Source organism: Convolutriloba macropyga, chromosome 4 (assembly GCF_964194025.1).
Source record: "Convolutriloba macropyga chromosome 4, txConMacr16.3, whole genome shotgun sequence".
Lineage (NCBI taxonomy): Eukaryota > Metazoa > Xenacoelomorpha > Acoela > Convolutidae > Convolutriloba > Convolutriloba macropyga.
The window spans coordinates 51,036,939-51,058,783 of record NC_134471.1 but is presented as its reverse complement, the minus strand read 5'-3'; the positions used below and the strand labels follow the sequence as shown (position 1 = coordinate 51,058,783).

General features: G+C 37.3%; 1 protein-coding gene across 3 annotated transcripts in view; it reads right to left on the bottom strand.

Annotated features, from left to right (window-relative positions):
• LOC142337732 (uncharacterized) overlaps nt 1-21,845 on the bottom strand; it is an 85,874-nt gene that overhangs the window by 13,926 nt on the left and 50,103 nt on the right. For 2 of the 3 annotated variants that reach the window (XM_075387204.1, XM_075387205.1), the window contains exons 3-4: nt 19,876-20,118; nt 10,927-11,140 (exon numbers count right to left, since the gene is read on the bottom strand). In XM_075387204.1, the coding sequence (XP_075243319.1) occupies nt 10,927-11,140; nt 19,876-20,118 (457 nt within the window). Of the gene's footprint in view, nt 1-10,926; nt 11,141-19,875; nt 20,119-21,402; nt 21,456-21,845 lie in introns of those variants that run through there. The other variant, XM_075387206.1, reaches the window with a different exon arrangement.

Genomic DNA, 21,845 nt, shown 5'->3' with positions numbered 1-21,845 from the left:
ATACTAAAATGAGTAACAGGAAACTGTTTGCTCCAAGGTATGCTTACCAAGAAATCACGTATAATCAGTGTACAGCTACCAGGAATTCATCAATTTGTATGATTATCAGCAAATTATATATGATCCTTAAAAAATTAACAAACCAAAATGGGGATATTTAGAACGAAAACGACGCAAATCGAACTGACTTCGAAGTAGATGAACAACACATTTGTGCTTGTTGAAGTGCTCTCTAAAGAAGCTTGAAGAAATTATTGCCAACTTGTTGGTCTTTTTTTATAAAAAAATTTTGGCTTAACCGTTTTGAATTTTCGAGCGACTTTAACGCCCTTCACTTTTCGTTTTGCGTGACCTGAATATCTTATTCTTAAGTATCAGCATAAGACCCGGGCAGCCGAACTAAAGCACCGGTAGTTCACTACTAAAATTCAAATGAAAAGTGCGCCATAATTGGTATTTTACTTTATTAGTGTTTGCAGCTCCCAGAAGTCGTTCGAGAGATTCTTTGTCGGTTATGTTTATCTGTTTGTCCTATGCTTACCATGAAATCATACAAGGCCTTGATTGGTTGCCCAGAGCAAACAGTTTAATTGAATTGAGGGTGGCCGTCAACCAGTTGATTTTATTGCTGCACGCAAGCACGTCTTAAAAAGTTTATGATGAAGTACATTTAGTTGCTCAAACGAATACGAAGCCACGTGTACAACGCAAAAACGAGGATTTTAATGATCAAAGAAAATCAAGTAAAGTGTTATTTGATGGTACAGTTGTGTCAATATGGCCGAGATTTTGGTTCTTTGGCTTGAAACACGTTCGTGGGGGTTTTAGAATGCCCAGTCTCTGCAAGTACAGAGTCTAGAATGCCAGATTTATACATAGTACCAGCTTTTTTAAATACCGTACTGTTAAAACTCGAAATTTCAAGCGTAAATACCTCACTGCTATTAGCACTCCAAAATTACGGAGTGTTGCCAGGATTTCTGGAGGACTTCATCAGTCATGTCACGTTCAAACTTTCAACCTTATAGTTGGCTGGCTCAATATTTTTAACCAATCATTAGGCAAACAATTGGTTGTCAAAGCAAAGCTGGATGTCACTGGTTTAAGAATATTACGACTGGATAACGGTTTAGCTCTTTACAAATGTAATGTTGCGATCAAAAAATTTTGATACTCATTTTATATATTTGTTTAGGTCCTTTTGAACGCATATAACTTTGCGAATTCCTAAATAGTCAAATAGAACCATATGAAGTGCCCTAGTAATGTTTTAACTTGATAAAAGGGCAGAATTTACCCTATAATCAAAAAGTGCTAATTTTGCCTGTTTTTTAAAGTGCTGTATCTTCTCAGGAGGTGATCTGTGAACCCTAAACCCCCCCTTTGTTTTTCTAGTGGGACCAAACTACGATCAATGGTATAGGTCTCAACTCGTACCTTTGACCTAAATTTTACATCATTTTTTACCTCATTTTTGCCAAATTTATCTGTTTTACGGTGTGTTTGTCATATTTTTTCAAAGTTCGATTGCATTTGAGTGTTCATATGTTCCATAATGGTGCTTAAAGGTCAGGTCAAGTGACCACAAATGCCAAACATCTGTTTCCTGTGCTTGTCATTTACTTTAGCCCGACTAATAGGTAGAAAATGTCAGAATTTCCATATTTTGTTTATTTATTTTTAACTTTAAACTTGATTATTTGCCTTAATCACGCCACAATTGTGTTCGGATGCTCTTCGTGTGTGATTCTGCTATTCTCGTTCATGAGATTGCATTAAAGTTGTCCTTAAACGGTTCATAGGTATTTAAAATGAATTCACGAATGTATTTGTTTAGTTATGTAAACATTGTAAGTCAGTTTTATAACATCACAAGGTGAAGTTGTTTTGATTATATATTTATAATGATAAATTATCCAGTCAGCGAACAGTTGTATTCAGATTGTCACGATATTAATAATTTGAATCTTTTATATATCGTTTTGGCTGAAAACCTAAGGATAAAATACAGTCATAAAAGATAATTTGAATTTGATATCGAACCAACCGGTACAAAGATAATTTTAGTTTTTTCACTCTTATTATCAGCCGGAACATTATTGGTCCGCAATCTCCCCGGACATTTGCAAAACTGAAATTTCTACAATTTCAAGAATGTTCAAGAAGTCAACGAATAGTAGCAAGAAAGCTACAATTGCACCCTCTGGATCAGAAAAATGTTCTTCTCGAGCCAACGAAGAAATCATGTTGCAACGTTTTGAACGCGCACAGGATCTTTTAAAAATTGACACAAAATACCAAGCGTTGAGAGGCAAACGAGAAGAGCTTTTGCGTTTGTTGAATGGAAATTATCGTATTGCACGGATTCAAAGCGATTTGAATCGCTATTTTGAAGACGACGAAATTTTAAACGATATGCTGAGTCTTTTTGTTAAAAGCCATGCACGTGAAACGCAAGCACATGAGTCGGTCATAGAATGCACTGACTACCGAAATCGTTTAGCGGCTCATAAGCAAAACATACTTTCTCTTTTCGATCAGAAGCAGAAGGCAGCACTCAGCAAAGGAAATGTTTCCTTTGGAGAAACAACAGTTTCGACGTTCACTACGGTATCAGAAGAGACACTAAAATCTAACGTCAATACTGATAGTGCACCCAGTAACAGTGATGTTAATCTTGTCAGTAGCAACTCCCAGACTAGATCTGAGAGTTCCTCTCATCTTAGCCCGAAAAACCCTCAGAACGACGATTTGAACAGTCGATCAGTAGATGATTTCGAGCGAGAAGAGGAAAAGAAGATACGAAAACATCAACGGATTGCAGAGAGACAGGAGAAAGCCAAGAAGAAGGCAGAGATCGAGCAGAAACGGCTTCAAATGGAGTTCGAGAGAAAACAGCGAGAGCACGAAGAGCAGATGAGGCAATTAGATGAAAAGCTCCAACTTCGTTTGCTAGAAGCTGAGTTAGATAGCTCAACAGGAGAAATTTCTGACAAATTGAGAAGCTCCACAGAATCTGAATCTGAAGACCGTAAGCCTTCTAAGGATTCCTCTAAACGTCTTTCTGATGATTGGGCAGATTATGCAGGGAATTTGCGATTTGAGTTGCCAGAAGAAGCATCTGGTTCTTTTCTCAGACAGAAACGGCCAAGTGTTGTTAGTCAACTTGCCGAGTACAGAAAGCGGTACGAGTCAGACGAAGATTGCGAGAATCCATTCGAAAAGGAAACGAAAGTCGAAAGTACCCCAATCGGTCGAGGGGAAAGAAGATATTCTCCAGAGCGATCGAAATATGCCAGTTCTTATCTGCCTACAGGTGGAAGATATTCTGGATATAGCTTGCCTTCAGTAACGCCTCCAGTCAGTACGCATAGAAGCTTGCCAAAGTTGAAATTGCGCGAGTTTGACGGCAATCCACTTGATTGGCCCGAGTGGAGTGGAATGTTTTTGGCCACAGTTGATAGCAGTTCCATCAGCAAAGATGAAAAGATGAGCCATCTGAAGACTTTGCTAACCGGCAAAGCAAAGCGAGCAGTCAATGGATTGGGCTATTCAGGTGCTATGTATGACGAAGCATGGAACACGTTGCAGAGGAAGTTTGGACAGCCTCATCACATTGTTTCATCTCAGTTGGCCAAAATACAGAACTTCAGCCAGGTTAGATTCAACGATCTGTCAGCACTGGTTGAATTAGCCGATACCGTATCTACATTCGTGAACATTTTGCAGCAGTTTGGATATTCGAACGATCTGTTTTCTTCAAGTAACCTCGATGTAGCAGTCAACAAATTGCCCCTTGATACGAAACGACGATGGTTTGCGTATATTGAATCTCCTTCGAAAGTCTCACGAATACCAAACCTTGTAGAATTCAACAACTGGCTACAAGAAGAATCTCAGGTGCATGAGCGATTAATTCAATGCTCACCTACAACGTCGAAATTCGACTCACAAACAGCAAAATTTGGCAAACGGTCAGACTTCAAGAAGTCATCCAAATCCAGCGAGTCGACTTTCAGTTCAAACGATAGCAAAGAAAAAACCGTAGTCAAATGTCCCATCGAGGGTGGGAATCATCGAATTTGGAACTGTGAAAAGTTCAAAAACATGAAAATCGACGACAGATACAATGTCGCTAAGGACAATAAATTGTGTTTCTGCTGCCTAGCTGACAATCATCTCGGAAAGGATTGTCCCAGGAAACGCAAGTGTGGAATTGACAATTGTGAGAAGTTTCACAACAAATTTCTCCACTATAAAAAGAAAACCGATACCAGTAAGCCTCCAACAGAGGCAACCAACTTGACAAGTAATGCAGAGCCTGTTAGAGGTCTTATGCAAATTGCCCGAGTTAGAATCTTTGGATCAGAAGGACAGTTCGAAGATACACTAGCAGCTTGTGATACGGGATCAACTCAGACTTGGGTTGACGATCAACTTCTGAAAAAGCTAGATCTTGACGCAGAGACTGTTTCCTTGAATGTAAATGGAATTCATGGAACTAAAACGACGCCATGTCAAACGGCACACGCGGCAATTGGGCCGGCTAACTGCGTGGAGAGCAAAGCAAAGTTAATCAAGATTCACAGTCAAAGTAGTTTGGAAATCGGTACAAATGTGTACAATGTTCAAGAGATGAAGCATAAGTATCCCTACTTGAAATGCGTGAATTTCAAGGAGATCGACCTCAAGAAAGTGAATATAATTCTGGGTCAGAATGCTTACGAGTTGATTAGACCACTAGAGTATAAAAATGGTGGTGTCAATAAACCTTGGGCTGTCAAGTTTCCGCTAGGATGGACAGTCAGTGGTCCAGTACCAGTGAGTGAGCTACGTTTCAGCGCTGCATGTCATATCGCTAACGATGAAGATGTGAAGTTAGCCGAAGTAGTCCAGAAGTGGTGGGACATGGAGTCTTACGGAACTTCGATGGTCGCTGACAAGCGAACGAAAGAAGACAAGCTGGCAAACGAGATCCTCAATTCAACCATACAGTACAACGGCGAAAGGTACGAAGTTGGATTGCTATGGAATGGAGATCAAGCAGCTTTGTCAAATAACTTTTCGTCAGCTCTGGGACAACTTCGTGGACTGAAGCGACGACTAGACGCAGATAGCTCCTTAAAGCAGCGATATAGTGACACTATAGCATCTGATTACAAAAAAGGATATGTAACTATTCTTTCAAGTGCAGAATTGGCAGAGACAGCTAATCAACCAGTGTGGTATGTTCCTCATCATCCGGTCCTCAACCCACACAAGCCTGATAAAGTCCGGAGAGTATGTAACGCAGCCAGCAAGTTTCGTGGATACTCTCTGAACGATGTTTTACTAGCAGGTCCAGACTTGCTAGCTAGTTTAATGGGAATACTTGCCAGATTCCGTGAAAATAAGTATGCGATGAGTGCCGATATTGAAGAAATGTTTCTTCAAGTTGAGGTCAAACCCGAAGATAGGAAGTTCTTGCGATTCCTGTGGTTTGACGAAATTGACAGAATTTTCACTTACCAGTACAATCGACACATCTTTGGCGCTAAATCATCCCCTACATGTGCTAATTTTGCTTTGCAGAGATGTGCAACCGACAATGCAGACGGATCAGAGCGAGCAAGTCACATTGCCTGTCACAATTTCTATATGGATGATTTGCTTGTTTAACTTAAGAGCAAAGATGACGCTACCAATATAAGAGTTGAGCTCACATCACTCCTGGGTGGTTTTAAGCTGACGAAGTGGGCAACAAATTTCGAAGCAGATGAAGTCCACGACAAAGCATTAACAATATTGGGACTTGAGTGGAACAACAAAAATGATACCCTCAAAGTGTGTCGAGGTCTGCAGTTTGAGCCAGAAAGTAATTGGACCCAGAGGAAAGTGCTGTCAGTTGTCTCAAGTGTTTTCGATCCATTGGGATTCCTAGCACCTTTTGTCATTAGAGGAAGAATCATCCTTAAAGGCATTTGGCAGACAAAAGGACAGCAGTGGGATTCATTCATTGAAGATGACTTGAATAATCAGTTCGCTGAATGGGTCGCAGAGCTCAACACAGGCGAAGCGTTTGATGTGCCGCGATGGTATCAAACATCAGACGACAGTGTTCGAAATGAACTACATGTTTTCGGCGATGCTTCAGAGGATGCATTTTGTGCAGTGGCATATATGGTCACAGAAGACAAAACGCATAATCGAAAAGTGTCTTTCATAATGGGAAAAGCTCGAGTAGCTCCTGTTAAACATCATACGATTCCAAAACTTGAACTAATGGCAGCAATTACTGGAAATCGTCTGAAAGATTCCATTGTGAAAGAGCACTCACTATATTTTCACAAGACGTACATGTGGTCTGATTCAACAACCGTCATTCAGTGGATCAGGTCAACTAACGAGAAGCAACCTACATTCGTCGCAAATAGAGTAGCTGAAATACTCGATACCTCAACAGTTGATGAATGGCATCATGTTGCTGGTGCCAAGAACCCAGCAGATCTAGCCACAAGAGGACTTCATTTTGATGACGTCTCCAACAGTAATTGGATAAATGGCCCCGCCTGGCTTCGAGAACCAATTGTCATGTCAGAGGATAACCAGAATCCAGCAGCGCAGGACATGGGAGTTCAGGTATTTTCTGCAATTGAAGAATTTAACTCTCCAATTCAATGGGACAGATTTAGTCAGTTCAATCGATTACGACGGACAGTAGCATGGGTATTGACCATCTTCCGTTCTAACAAAACAGTTAACGAGCTTCTGGACGAGGCAGAAACTGTGCTTTGGAAATCAGTTCAACAAGAGAGTTTCGGACAGGAACTTAAAGACTTGAAAGCTGGAAGATCTGTTTCTTCGAACAGCACAATTGTTACATTGTCTCCCTTCCTTGACTCAAATGGAGTAATGCGAGCTAAAGGAAGACTGAGCAAATCTAATCTGTCATATAATATGAAGCATCCAATCATCCTGCCTAGCAAGCATTGGGTGATTGAATTGTATCTGAACTACAAACACAAATCATTGCATCATGAAGGTGTCGAATACCTTCGCAGTTTGATTCAACGAGAATATTGGATTCTGGGTTTACGCAACGCGCTACGATCGGTAAAGCACAATTGTCTGCAATGCCGAAGATTCGGAAACACCATTGTACCCCAGATGAGTGATTTGCCGGAAAATCGAGTCAAGGACAACGTCCGACCTTTCACTCATTGTGGCATAGATTACTTTGGACCGCTGCATGTTACTCAAGCAAGGAAGACCTTGAAGAGATGGGTTTGTTTATTTACTTGTCTCAGCACTAGAGCAGTTCATTTGGAGTTAGTAGAAAGTCTGGAAACTAGTGCTTGTATTGACGCAATTAATCGATTTGTTTCGCGACGAGGTAAACCAGCAAGTATCTTGTCGGACAATGGAACGAACTTCGTCGGAGCTGCGAAAGAGTTCAGGGAAGCCTTCAAGCAGTTAAAATCTGACAGTATAACGGACAATCTAGCTGAGAAAGGAATTCAGTGGAGTTTCAACCCGCCTGCTGCGCCTCACTTTGGTGGCGTCTGGGAAAGATTGGTTCGTTCATGTAAGAAAGCTATGTACAACATCTTGAAAGCGGACTCTTACGACGAAGCAAAGCTAAGAACAACCCTATGTATAGTTGAGCAGTTGCTGAACAACCGACCATTAACAGCAGTCAGTGGAGACGCCTCTGACTTGGAAGCTTTGACCCCAAATCACTTCCTGATTGGTCAAGCTAATGTTGTTTGGCCTTTCAGTGTGTTTTCTGGCAGTGGTTTAAGCTGTCGAAAATTGTTCAGGGAACAGAAGAAGATTCTAGTCGATATCTGGAAACGGTGGATGAGTGAATATCTTCCGCAGTTGCAACAACGCAGCAAATGGTCGAAGGAAGAGCTCAAAGAACATCAAGTTGGAGATTTGGTTTGGATTGTGGACAGAGACATAACTCCTTTCTGTTATCCTTTAGGACGAATTACTGAGCTTATCAAAGGAAGCGACAACATAGCAAGATCAGCGACTGTTAAAACTGTGAAAGGGACTTATCAGCGTCCTCTAGTAAAACTAATACCAGTAGATTCTGATCGCAAGTGATGTTATTTTTGTTCCGTGACCAAAAACTGGGCCGGCTATGTTGCGATCAAAAAATTTTGATACTCATTTTATATATTTGTTTAGGTCCTTTTGAACGTATATAACTTTGCGAATTCCTAAATAGTCAAATAGAACCATATGAAGTGCCCTAGTAATGTTTTAACTTGATAAAAGGGCAGAATTTACCCTATAATCAAAAAGTGCTAATTTTGCCTGTTTTTTAAAGTGCTGTATCTTCTCAGGAGGTGATCTGTGAACCCTAAACCCCCCCTTTGTTTTTCTAGTGGGACCAAACTACGATCAATGGTATAGGTCTCAACTCGTACCTTTGACCTAAATTTCACATCATTTTTTACCTCATTTTTGCCAAATTTATCTGTTTTACGGTGTGTTTGTCATATTTTTTCAAAGTTCGATTGCATTTGAGTGTTCATATGTTCCATAATGGTGCTTAAAGGTCAGGTCAAGTGACCACAAATGCCAAACATCTGTTTCCTGAGCTTGTCATTTACTTTAGCCCGACTAGTAGGTAGAAAATGTCAGAATTTCCATATTTTGTTTATTTATTTTTAACTTTAAACTTGATTATTTGCCTTAATCACGCCACAATTGTGTTCGGATGCTCTTCGTGTGTGATTCTGCTATTCTCGTTCCTGAGATTGCATTAAAGTTGTCCTTAAACGGTTCATAGGTATTTAAAATGAATTCACGAATGTATTTGTTTAGTTATGTAAACATTGTAAGTCAGTTTTATAACATCACAAGGTGAAGTTGTTTTGATTATATATTTATAATGATAAATTATCCAGTCAGCGAACAGTTGTTTTCAGATTGTCACGATATTAATAATTTGAATCTTTTATATATCGTTTTGGCTGAAAACCTAAGGATAAAATACAGTCATAAAAGATAATTTGAATTTGATATCGAACCAACCGGTACAAAGATAATTTTAGTTTTTTCACTCTTATTATCAGCCGGAACATGTAAAAAAATTAAGCTTAACTTAATTTTTTTTAACTAATGTACATCCATGTCTTAAAAAACAAGAGAACGAGCAATTAACAGCTGTAAAAATTTGAGAAAAAGGGCTAGACAGCAAAATAACCAATGAATTTTGTAACGTCCTCAATAAAATCAAATACGTTCGACATAATTTGCAACTATTATTGTTCCAACGGTTCTTTAAAAATAGTGCAATTTTTATTCGAGGCTGTTTTTTTCCTGAAAGAACATGGAAAAGGTTGTACGCATACTAGGAAATCAAAATTGATACCATATAAAAGCCCTTGAATCAAACATTTGAACAACGTCACTTTCTTTTATTTTACGCAAATTGGACTTCTTCAATTTGCAAATTATTTTTTACTGATACCAAGGAAGATGCTAAAATTTCGCTTTGATTATCGATTCAATTTAAACGTTTTTTCTTAATGTGAATTTTTGGAAAATTTTTTGCAAGCTATGCTAAATGCATTCTTTGGCTATTGTGGAAGTGAACATAGAAGTTGCATAAGCATGCGGTTGCATAGGTAAAAATGGCTGAAGCTTCGAATTTAAGCTTCATCTCAGAAAGAAACCTTAAGAAATCTGAAGTAATTATATCAGTTAAGAAAATTTACTGACAGGCGTGAAGTCGTAATGCGCTATTATAAAAACAGCAGTAATTGGTTAATAAGGTTTTCAACACAAAAACTGAGCAAAACTTACCAGAGCAAGTCGTTCAAGAAATTGAAAATCAAAAAGGAATTGGTAAATTTCGCATTTAAAAAAGTAAGAAATGCTTCGAATTTGTTAATGTCTGCGTTGCATATTTGTTTTTGTTTGTTGCTTTTGGTGGACATTGAAGTAGAGCTGAGGAAGAAAACCAAAATTTTGGAAAACCAAAGCATTTAATAAAATTGACAACGTTTTACAATTGTTGAATTCATTTTCCCTCTGAGTTTTTAGACTCTGTAATCATGAGAAAAAAACGGAAAAACACTCTTTATATGATTATAAGATGTGTATCTTGTGAGTTTTTTTTAGATATTTCTGCCCCTGGCGATGTAACAGAATACAGCGACAACACTATTAAAATTAGCTTGTTTGACAATTTTCTATTACTTCTATAAACTTAGGGTTTGAAGCCGATTTCATTGGCTCCTCCAGTTACTTGTCCTTTTCTGCTACTGCCGGGGACAATATCTGGTCAACTTTTCTCTTTGTTGGTTTTTACTCATTCACTTTTCAAGCTTTGCTGGTTTGTAACAAAACGATAGATACTTTTTTGAATCCATCATTCGATGTAAGAGTTTTAAGTATAGTTATAAGCTTGCGTAAAAATCCTGCAACTTGTAGCACTGACGCAGATCCAAGGACTCAAATTTAAGCATACATATTTTTTCAAACTAGAAAACAGGAGTTTCACAAAATTTTCTGATATGCACTGTTTTTTGTTTTTTCATTCTATTTTTGTAGTTTTGATACAAATTCAATTTTTAATCCGGTTTTGTTCAATTGTCTTCAAGTTAATCTTTGCCGAAAAGGACCACAGGAATTTTTTCATTAGTCCAGATTGGTTTAAAATCAGTAGTAAAACTTGGACTAGTTGCAGCCACTAACAGCTAAATTACAGAAATTTTTTGTGCACATTGAAGCATTGTTAAAGATTTCAGATCAAAAAGCATACAATGGTCAAAACTCATTTCCGAAAAAAGAAGACGAAGACTCCTCATGTAAAGATCAAAGATCAAAGATGCAAAGAAACATTAGGTGGAATTAAAAAAAAAATTCGAAGTGCATCAATAGAAAAAATAATCTTTTGATTTGGTCACGTGGGTGAAGTTTCTTTACCTGGAATGTTGCTTGCTGATGTTGGTGAAACTGGCGTGGTTTCGAACGTACTCACTCCTGAACTGGTATCCGCTGCCTCTTCTGCTGTTTGGTGTGGTTGTGGTGTTGTGGATGTTGTGCACACTGCTGTTGCAAAGGGAGTTGAGGGATGCTCTCTTCATGTACGTTACACTCCCTCCAGATCCACGAGATCCACGGCGCTGCTGGTCGTCCGCTGAAAAACGAAAACGTTACAATTTTCGTAGGATCTGTTTTTCCTTGTACACTCTAAACTTTTCTCGTCTGAGATCACATAAAAAATCATGTATCAACACACGATTTTTCGAGTAAAAAGTGACACACGAGAAAATAGCATTTTACGTGATTGTTCATGTAAAACCACACGAATCTCTCGGATTGACTTTCACGAGTTTTCATGTGATTCACACGAGTTTTCGTGTAATTTCTCATGTAAAAGCACACGTTTTTTCGTGTGAGCCCACATGATATTTCAGGGATTTTTTACACGAAAATGGTATAATTTCATCGTGGGCTCACACGAAAAATCGTGCGCTTTTACATAAGAAATTGATTTCTAAGTGAATAAAACAAAGAGAAAAAGGTATAAGCCTCACAAAACTGTAGCGGTAACTTGTCAGGTTCTCTTTTATTTTCCAGCTCTGAAACCTTTTTAAGCAAACAAACTTTGAAATTGCTAAAACATGAAATTTTTTTACGAAGCGAAACAAGTTTAATGTGACATTAATTCCTAATACACTCATTCACACGAAAAAATTTGTAGTTTTCATCACACGAGAAAAAATCGAGAAAAATTGACACATTTAGGAGCCGAATGAATTTACTTGGACTGATACCCAGGTTGAAAGTTCGACAAAATGGAAAGAAACAAAGTGGATAGAGGGATAAACTTGAGGTCTTGACAATACAGGGTCGAGACCGCACGTGATTTCTAACCAAAGTCTTTTCATGAGTCAACGTATGGTCTTCTCATAGCCGAAATGATTCGACTATGGTCTTTCCTTGGGCGATATTGGTCGACGATTGTATTTTAATACCCAATAACACTTGACCACGGTTCTCGCTTACATCCAACCCTCAGCGAGCGTGAGCGGAATCAATTTTAAAATTAATTCCCTGGAAAGAGCCTGAAGCCTTCAAATTTTTTCTCTAAGAAAAACTGGAGTAAGAGACGATAAAATTAACTCATCTCCAGAAGCGTCTTCAACGGAGGCTAAATTTTCATAAGGCGCATTAAAACAATAGAGTTAAATGTAATTACGAAGAGTTGAATGACTTTTACATAAACAGTCTGTGCTTTCCAAGCTGAACTTCAATGAATAATTAGTCAGTTTTCTTCTATTAGTTCACAGATTTTGACGAAAGAGAGCCATAGAATTAACAGAAAATAATAGATTTAGTTCGATCTGCAAATTTAGTTTGAACAAGAAAGTCTGTAATGAATGTATATGTAAAATAGGTGACGTATGAAAGTTTTCTGTAAAAAGTTTTGAGGAATTTGGGTTTGTACAATTTGAAAAAAGGAACCAACAAATTAAAAACAGATATTAAATGCGTTACAACTGAATTGAATGTGGGCAGAAAGGGGCCTTAACAATACCAAATGTAAAATATGAGGCAAAGAATTTTTCTGTAGAGAGAATTTCATCATTAAACCAATTGATAGAAAGTGTAGAGTGAGTGAAAAGAATAACCAATTCAAAAATTTCCATATTAAAGACACCTTATATAGGACATACTTAATACATGAGAAGATTATGGTGCTAGAACTGAAACGTAGGCGTTAATTATTAGTCTGAACGCAGGGCATAGTAGAAAACGTGCTACATGCGAGACACTTTTCCATAATTTTTAGAGCGTAGATGAACCTAATCTCTAATACAGTTCTGAATCCTACAAAATTAAGCAATCAATGGCTTTGAAAATGTAAGAAAAGCCCAGCGGGAACAACAGAAGATTTCAGATAAGTTGGTTCTTTAAAATAACAATTAAATCAGCAACAACGATTCAAAAATTCTATTAAGTTCTGCAACAATTTGAACAGAAGCGTTTTATGAAAAATTAGAGACTGGATGTAACTTTTCCATTGAAACGTTAAAATTAGTATAACTGAAAATAAGTTTATATAAAAATCGCATGCGTCACCACTTTATAGGAAGAATAATTCGTTATTTGTACAGAGATCTGTAGAGTGTAGGAAGTCGGCATTTTCCTATGAGAAACTAGATGCGCAAAATTCGTACCAGTCAAGAGCTGCAGATAGATATAAGTAGTTTTCAAAGAAAAGTACAGCGCTTTGGTGTATATCATTCATTTTCATTTCAGTTTCGTTCAATTTTCATTTCAGTTTTAAAACTGGATAGCCTATAATGGTACAGTAGGAAAATTGCGAGAAAATCTTATTAATGCTTTTGAAACAAAAAGTAAGAATGCAAAACCTTTATGTTTTTACCATCACTCAAGTTTGAAAAATTTTGAACTAAAAACTGTTCAATCCAGATTAAGTCTATAAAACTTAACTGCAAAGAAGGGAGAGAATTTTTCTAAAAAAATGCGACAAGACAATTTCGTGATCTTATGTTCGGTTCATAGAGAGCGACAAGAAGACAGTGTAGGGAGCGAAAACTATTCAAAACAAAATTCAACAGTTTGGAAGGTCGTTATTGAATCCATTGTACATCTTCATCTCAAAACCCTACTGACATATAGTTTTTTTTTTACAAAAGTCTGTGGTACATTAAACAAATAAATAATAATCGAAACAAAATTGAGAACAGTGTATTCACAATTTGGATCTCCACAGATTTCAACGCATATGAGAAAATTCTGCATCAGATTTTTAGCCTTAATGTAAGATGAAGTACTATAACAGCAGTTCAACTTGAATTTGAAACTAATGCCCTAATAACAGTTCACAAATTTTTGTCTGTAAATCGGGAAAATTGTCAATAATGGTACTCTAACCAGAAATTGTTGCCTTGAAAACAATAGGAGACCTGCTCCTTGCTCTACAATGTTTTCAAGATTGTGTTGGAAACCAAAACCACGCATAAGACAAAAATCAGGTAACAACGGAAATGGCAATTTTTTCTAAAAAAAGGAAACATTTAGCTTTCTAGAAATTATTCGAAGCAATTGCACTCAAAAATTATTCTGGCGATGACTTTCAACCAACAATTCAATTTTTTTCAGTTTTCTCCATTTTTTCTATATCGGAGCCTAAAAGGTGAACTTTTTGAGAATATTTAAATTTTGAGACTACATGACTGTTTAAAGCTCTTCAATGTAGTGTAATTCCTGTAACGAAAAACTAGTGCAATCTAATTTTATAAGAAGTGAGAGATGGATATGGGGGGCTTTGTATAAACTCTTGCACATAATCTATATTGGTTACGCTTGTAGGGGGTTCTAAACCTAGAGCCAATGTTGCAATCAATTGAACGTTGAAGGAGGATTCGAATCTTGTTTATAGATCCAGGTGTTAGGTGTGATACTTTGAATTGCTATATGTTCCCTACCCTGATGCTGTTTTGTACTCATCGCAGAATTCTAAACCGACTTATTATGAACATTTTTTAAGATTCTATTTTTTCCTGTCTTTGTTTAATTGCCACCTGCCAAATATTTCCTTTCTGGACAATTGTAGTAGTAGTAGTAGTAGTAGTAGTTCAGGCTTCTGCAATGCACGGGTTGAAGCACCCTTGTTGATCGTTATAAATGAGATATTTTCGAAATGGGGTTACAGTTTTTGCACAGGCAGCAAATTCTCCAAGTGCACATGTCAATTTCGTTAAAACTTCTAAAAAAGAATTTCCAATAAATGTCGCTGATCCGATATTTTATATTTTTGTTGTCTGTAAGGTCTGTCTGTTTGTTGACAATATTATAGAGATAGGCTGTTCTCGACCAGAAATTTTCGTCGCTTTTGAATAATCGTTTTTTCGTAAGTTTGATTTCACCTTTCGCGCCTTGTCTCGTCCGATTATTGTTGTTGAAATGTATAAACTTTTCTATGGCAATGTTGTATTTATTGTTTATGAGATCACATAGTAGTAATAAGCTGTGAAGTTCGAAGTAAAAAGACAGAGGTAGAATTTTCAGTTTGATTAAACGCTCCTTATATGTGAGATAAGAACCTATTATCCATTTCGTCGCACTTTTTTGGATTCTTTCGATGAGTACTAGATCGCATTTAGACGGATACCACACTTGGCAGGCGTAGGATATAATTGGTACAATGTAACCCGTGTATGCGTTTAACTTAACTTGAGGGAGAGTTCTGTGGTGAAGATTTCTTCTGAGGTACCAAAGTGCTTTAAGAGTTTTGGAGGCTCGTGTGCTTGCGTTTTGATGCCAAGTGAGGTTATCACAAATTTGTATTCCGAGATCTTTTTGATGAGACGAGATGTTGACAGTTTCATTTTTTATTGTATGGAGTGACTTTTTCTTGAAACAGAGGATCTTGCATTTGTTTTCATGGAGGCGCATTTCGTTGTTATTGCACCATTCATTTAATTTCTGGAGATCAGTTTGAAGTTCATGTTTGTTATTAGAGAGCAATTTGTAATCATCTGCATAACCGTAGGTTTGACTGTATTCGATTTTTTGTGGTAAATCATTTATGTAGACGAGAAAATGTAGTGGCCCCAGGATTGAACCTTGCGGTACGCCGCTAGTGACGTCACGAAGGCTCGACGTTGAGGTTCCAATGCGAACACGTTGTTTTCTGTCGTCACAGTAGTTGGTTATTAATCTGAGCGCTTTTCCCCCGATCCCTGATTCCGATGGTGGTGGGGTACTGTATCAAACGCTTTCTGGAAATCTAGGTAGAAAACGAAAAGTTCATCATGTGCAATTGAGTCGACTTCTTTGTACAGTTGGTCTAGAAAGCATAACATTTGAATAATTGCTGAACGTTGAGGCCGAAAACCAAACTGGGAATCGTGAAGTGTTCCTTTAACGTGCTCATATAGTTTGTTGAAAATAAGTTTCTCGAAAACTTTTGAGAGGCAACATAGGCAATTAATTGGTCTATACATTTTGATTGCGGCTTTATCGCCCTCTTTGTGTATTGGTGTTATGTCACTTTGTTTCCAATATGCTGGAAATTTACCTTTGTTAATGAATGTTTGAAAAAGTAGAAGTAAGGATCTGCTTATTGTTTTTGATAGATTTTTCAGAAACAGGTGACTTATATCATCAGGGCCGTTGGCTTTACTAGTATCAAGTTTGTTTAGTATACTTTCAATTTCTTTTTCTGAAATATCAAAGCGATTAAGATCTTTTTCATCAAAATTGAACTGGTTCTCAACATTTGATATTTTTGAATTGAAAACACTCTGGAAAAATAAATTGAACAACTCGGCTTTCTCTTCATTGGTGTTAGCAGTTTGTTCATTTAGGTGCATCTCGCTTGGGAAAGGTGTGACTTTTTTAATTGATCGTAAATATTTTTGAATAACGCTGAATTGACGTGTTGCGAAAATCTCGCTTTCATAGATGACTTGATCGTTTTTACCAAGTGTGTTGACTTTTTCTTCGAGACAATCTATTTTGTTTAGTGTGCTTGGAGCAGGACTTGGATGGGCAATTGCTTTTCGTTTCAAAGTTGATAGTTTTTTCATTTCATGGGATGTGCTTTTTGACACCCACGGGGGGAGCTGTGATCTGTGCTGAGTTACTCTTGGGACATTTTGATCGAAAAAGCGATTGAACCATTCATACCATTGTTTAAGAAGTTCGTCAACGTTACTGTAACAATAGGGGTTAAATGGGTTTTTTGAGATGTTGCAGTTGAATTTAATCCAATCTATTCTTTTGTAAGCGTATTTTGGTCTGCTGCGATCGGTCGCTTGATCGTAGTTGCATTCGTATCGTGTTATGTAGGCGTAATGATCTGAGCATTTTTTGTTGTTGAGGGCATAGTTATTACTAATTTTGGTTTCGATTTTCGAATTGATCCAAAATTGTGGTTCGTTTGTTAGGAAGACATCTAGCTGTTTTTTGTACCCCAAAAGGTCAGTGAAGTTTAGCATTTGTTCAAAATTTTCATCTACAAAATAGTTGAGCCAGGTGTTGTCAAGTTCATCTGGTGACGACATTTGTTTCCAGTCAGTGGTTGAGAAGTTGAGATCTCCTGTAATGATGATTGATTTTGGCTTTGTTTTCTTCTCTAAAAACTTTAGCGTTTGTGTGAGGTCTTCAAACTTCTGCTTGCACCATCTGTATGGGCTGCCTTTAGGTGGGTTGTAAATGCAGACAATTAGGATTGAGTCATTTTTAGTGTTAATTTTTACGATTAGGCAACCCTCACATGTGTTCTTAACGAACAATTCTTTAGATTGAATGTTGTCTTTTACCGCCACTAGAACACCTCCATGTTTTGAGACACCGCATTTTGAAGTTCTGTCATTTTTGTGAATGACATAATTTTTGAGAAAGAGTGCTTCGTTTGGAACTTCTTCTGTGAGCCATGTCTCGGTTAGGCAAAGAATGTCTGGATTGTAGGGGACAATAGCGTTTGCAAATGCAAATCTTCGTGGTAGATCAATGAAACTATGTAAATTAAACGTTAGAATTGATACCTCTTGTTTTTTGTCTGTATTTTTTGCGAGTCAGGTGGAATACCGAGCATTGTCTAAGTACTCGACCCAATTTTCATCTTGTTTTTCGTATAATGTCAGATTCATTACTTTCAAGTTTTTTCTGGGGAAACCTGCGTCTATTAAGTCTTTTCGCTTTTTCAGACAGTTATTCAGTTGCTCTTCTTCTTGTAGGGAGTAGTCTTTGCTAATGTACACTGTTTTGCTATATCGTTTCAATCTTGAGAGTGAGAGTAGTAAGATGCGTTTGTCATACATGCATGGCATGGTTGCAAGAATGGTACGATGCCTTCCATCTTTGAAAGCACCCATGCGCCTGCAGTCCGTAATTTGGCAGTCTAGCTTGAGGAATTTGAGGATTGACTGTATTTCTTGTATATCTTCTTCAGCTCTTTCACGAGCGGTTTCTTTCTTACTTTCATCTATTCCTCTTATTCTGATTGCCAGGTCATTTGCAGTTCTAGCCTTTACTGTGGGGTTTTTTTCAATGTTGTTGTTAGCTGTTGGCAGTTTATTCTCAATTTCATTTATTTTGCTGCTAATAGTTTCTTTGATTGTGGTTTGAATGTCCTCTTTTATTTCTAGATTGTTCTGTTTTTGTGGTGGACTTTTTATGATGTCCAGAATCACATCACGTTTGTTCTGCTGTACGCAAGCGTTGCATAGAAGCAGAACGTTTTGATTGACCTGTTGAAGTGCATTTATTATTTCGATGCTAAGTTTTGTGCAGCTTGGGGACATGTGCATGATTGTGGCACAGCATACGCAACGGAAGATTGCCTCTTTTTTACCAATTGGCTTAGAACAGGTTTCACATTGGATACTCATACCCTCTAATTGAATTTGTTTACCAGATGTTTTGGAACTCATTCCGTTGTGTGTGTGATTTATAGAAAAATTCGATGTTTAAACGGGTGGAACTAATAAATTGGGGAAAGAAAAACTTATTTACCTTTGGAACCAATTACTGGTACCGTTGGTAATTCGTGGGGTTGTACGAACCACACTCGCAGTTCCCAGCACAGTGGTATTCCTTTGGATGGTCTTTTTTGTCTATGTTTGCGCTGAAATTTGTGCGTAGGATTTTGTTCTTTAATATGGACTAGATTCCTCCAAGGGCCTTCCCGTTGAGGTGGACGGCGTCGTTACTCAGGTGTAATTCCGGGGAATAAACTTCTTCAGTGATGCCTCTGTATTCCCAGTTTTTACTCTTTTTTTGTAATTTGTTGATGAATTCGTTTGTTGCTTTGGCCTTCTTTTTACTCGCACTGTCGCTTCCTCGTGATGGGATGCCAATTACAAATACTTTCTCTGTCGCAAGGGGCACAAGTTCTTCGGCTAGTAAGGCAAGTTCTTCAGCTGTTTCTTCTGGTTCTTTGTTCGATGGTGTTGAGCCGGTGAAGATGTCGTTTCCACCAATGAATAAAACTATATTGTCGTATTGCCCTTTTTCCGGTAAGAATTCTGATAGATGTCGAATTTGCGCTCCTGGAAGTGATAGGATGTTAAAATTTGGAAATCGGAGATGTTTCAATTGGGAATCTGCAAAAATTATGTTTCTGGTCTTGGAAGTTTTAAAGATATGAAATCGCATTCAGTCTTCTTTTATTCACCCGTCCAAGCTAGGAACGGACGGGGCTTGAAGGAAAGATAGATATAAACCGTTGGAACCAATAACTGGTACCGGTGGTCTTATTGATATAGTTCCTAGCTTCAAATGGTCTGAAATCACACAGTTTGTAAATTTGTTCGGTCAAAATGGGTCTGGGAGACGCCTGTTTCACAGGCTGTTTGACAAGGACTGTCTTGTCTGTGACTGTTTTGGCCGGACACGGGAACCATAATTAAAACCGAAAAAAAAGATTAAAATGATAAATATTTTAAGTTTAAAATTTTCTGATTTATAACAAAAAAGTTTCCGAAACTGAACGAAATGAATTGAAACAAGAGTAATCAAAATTTTAAGCATTATTAACTCAACGAAAGAAAAACGAATATAAAAAACGTCTAATTAAAATAGCCTACACTTCATGAGGTATCCCAAAACAACTCTTAGATTTAGACCTGAAATAAATGTTTACCAAAATTTACTGGACAAAAAAATACGTTGATTATACACGGCTGACCCCTCGACAAGTGAGATTGGAGCAAATATATTTGAATCCGATTTAGTTATGGTACAAAGTTGATGCCTGGGCATTTTTGCCGTGCTTTTCTTGTGATTTTTTACTGTCAAACCCTATAGTCTGTTTTGATTAGATAGGGCCCTGAATCAGGGCGAATGCTTCAACGGTTCCGAGGAACTTCAAAAATTGAAATCTTTAATTACTTGAATGGCGTTTGTATCTGCGAATAGGTGAGTTCTGATTGGTCAACGAATAGTTATCCGAGGACAAGCTGCGATTTGATTGGTTCAAACCCCAGCGTCTTTGAGAAGAGCCAGTGCCTCTTTTGCTATCGTTCGTGTCAACACTACCTCCAAGGGAGATAAGAAAACTGCTGAAGAAGTTGCTTCCCGAATTTCGTCTGCTTCCTTCAGCGTCTCCCGAAGCTCTTGTGAAATTGAGTGAAACTAAAGAAGCAGAAAATGACATTTTGTAAACAACGTCAATAAGTGCAACAAACTAGAAGTAAAGAAATGGAAATAAAATTATTTCTACTGCTCTAAACAGGAATTAGTGAACACGGGAATAAACGTCAAAATTCCGACAAAGCGATCGATAATGCTAATTTTGTGAATTAATGCTTCCTTATTAGAAATAATACCCTCATATTAGTTAGCTAACGTTAGCTACCAATTCCTTTAATGAGTGGAAAAAGTGAAAATGGCTTTTTTGAGGTAAAACAATTCATACAGAATAAAAACAAATTGCTCTATAAATAAGCAAGCTAATAAGCAAGGAATTTATCAACATAGTTTTTTTAAAAATCAAGGCGGAAAATCAAACTTTTTTGCGAAAACTTTCAGAAATATGTCGGTTAAAAAATCAATTGAAAACCACTTAAGCAGTCAATGCAAATATTAACAAAGGAATAATGTTGCAAAGTTTCGCGTAAAGCTTTTTTTTCAGTTATCTATAACCATGACGAAATTCAGTCTAAAAACGTCAGTGCAAATTTTTGATGAAAATGATGCACGAAAATTAATGCTATAACAAACCGCAGAAAATGACCTTTTAAAAAATACTAGGATATAACTCAACACTTGAGTATAACAGTCAGAAAAAGGATACGACTAAACAATTGAGCACAAGAATTAAACAAATAGACTTGCAATAATGAGTTTATCATATTTAGCAAGGAAAATTTGGGATAATTAATAACGTTTTAAGTAACTAGTAGAGATTTTAGTGCGCAATAATTTTGAGGAAAATTTAAGAGTCATAAGAATAACTATAAAGTAAACCTTTTGTATAAATTTCTACAATTGTACAAAGATTACAATAACTTGATATAAATTTATGAAAACCAGTTATGAAAAAAGGTTATCTAACGCCCTATTTAGCCCATTTCTTTTTTTGGTTTGAAAGTGGGGGGACCGGAATAAACGCATCTTCAGTTTCCCTAAACTTGGAAATAGAACGGGACGCAAAAAGGAGATAAGAAATAGTAGTATGAACTACTTCTCAGGGGAAAAGGTTTAACTCCCACCATAATGCGTGTATAAATAATTGATCATTTATTTTAACCCGCCTTATGGCAATAATGTACATTATATTTGAGGTACGCTAAAAAGTCAATATCAATGTGGAGGGGGGGGGGGGGGTTCACTGTTCAAACGCCTGCCAGAGCCAAATTTTACTTTCAAATTGGCGTAATTGTCAATTTGTTATCGATGATAAAGAGATATACTGACTTTGTTCTTTCTTCATATTCTCAATTCGTTCACACATTCACACTAATTTTTCGTCACACATTACCGTTGTGGAAAAGGGAAGTCAAGCGTGGAAAATCTGGTCATGCTAGGGTGGAGATTTTATTCTGCTGCGTGTTTTTACATTGCATCAAGTTGAGTTTGCAGAAGTTCGAGATGACATTTATTTGACAGTGTATTGAAACACACGAAAAACCAAAAAATACCAAGGGTCAGAATTATAGCAATGTATTGAAGAGCATCTCGGAATCCTTTTGTCAATAATTGTTGCCACCTTCCATAAAATAGGGAGGGGGGGGGGGTTAAGAACTTTATAGCAGCCCGATTTTTTTCTTCAACCAATTTTGACAGATAAATGTTTTGCGGAGCGACACAAAGACAGTGATAACAAAACCCCGAGAAAGTTTAATCCATTGTTGAAGATA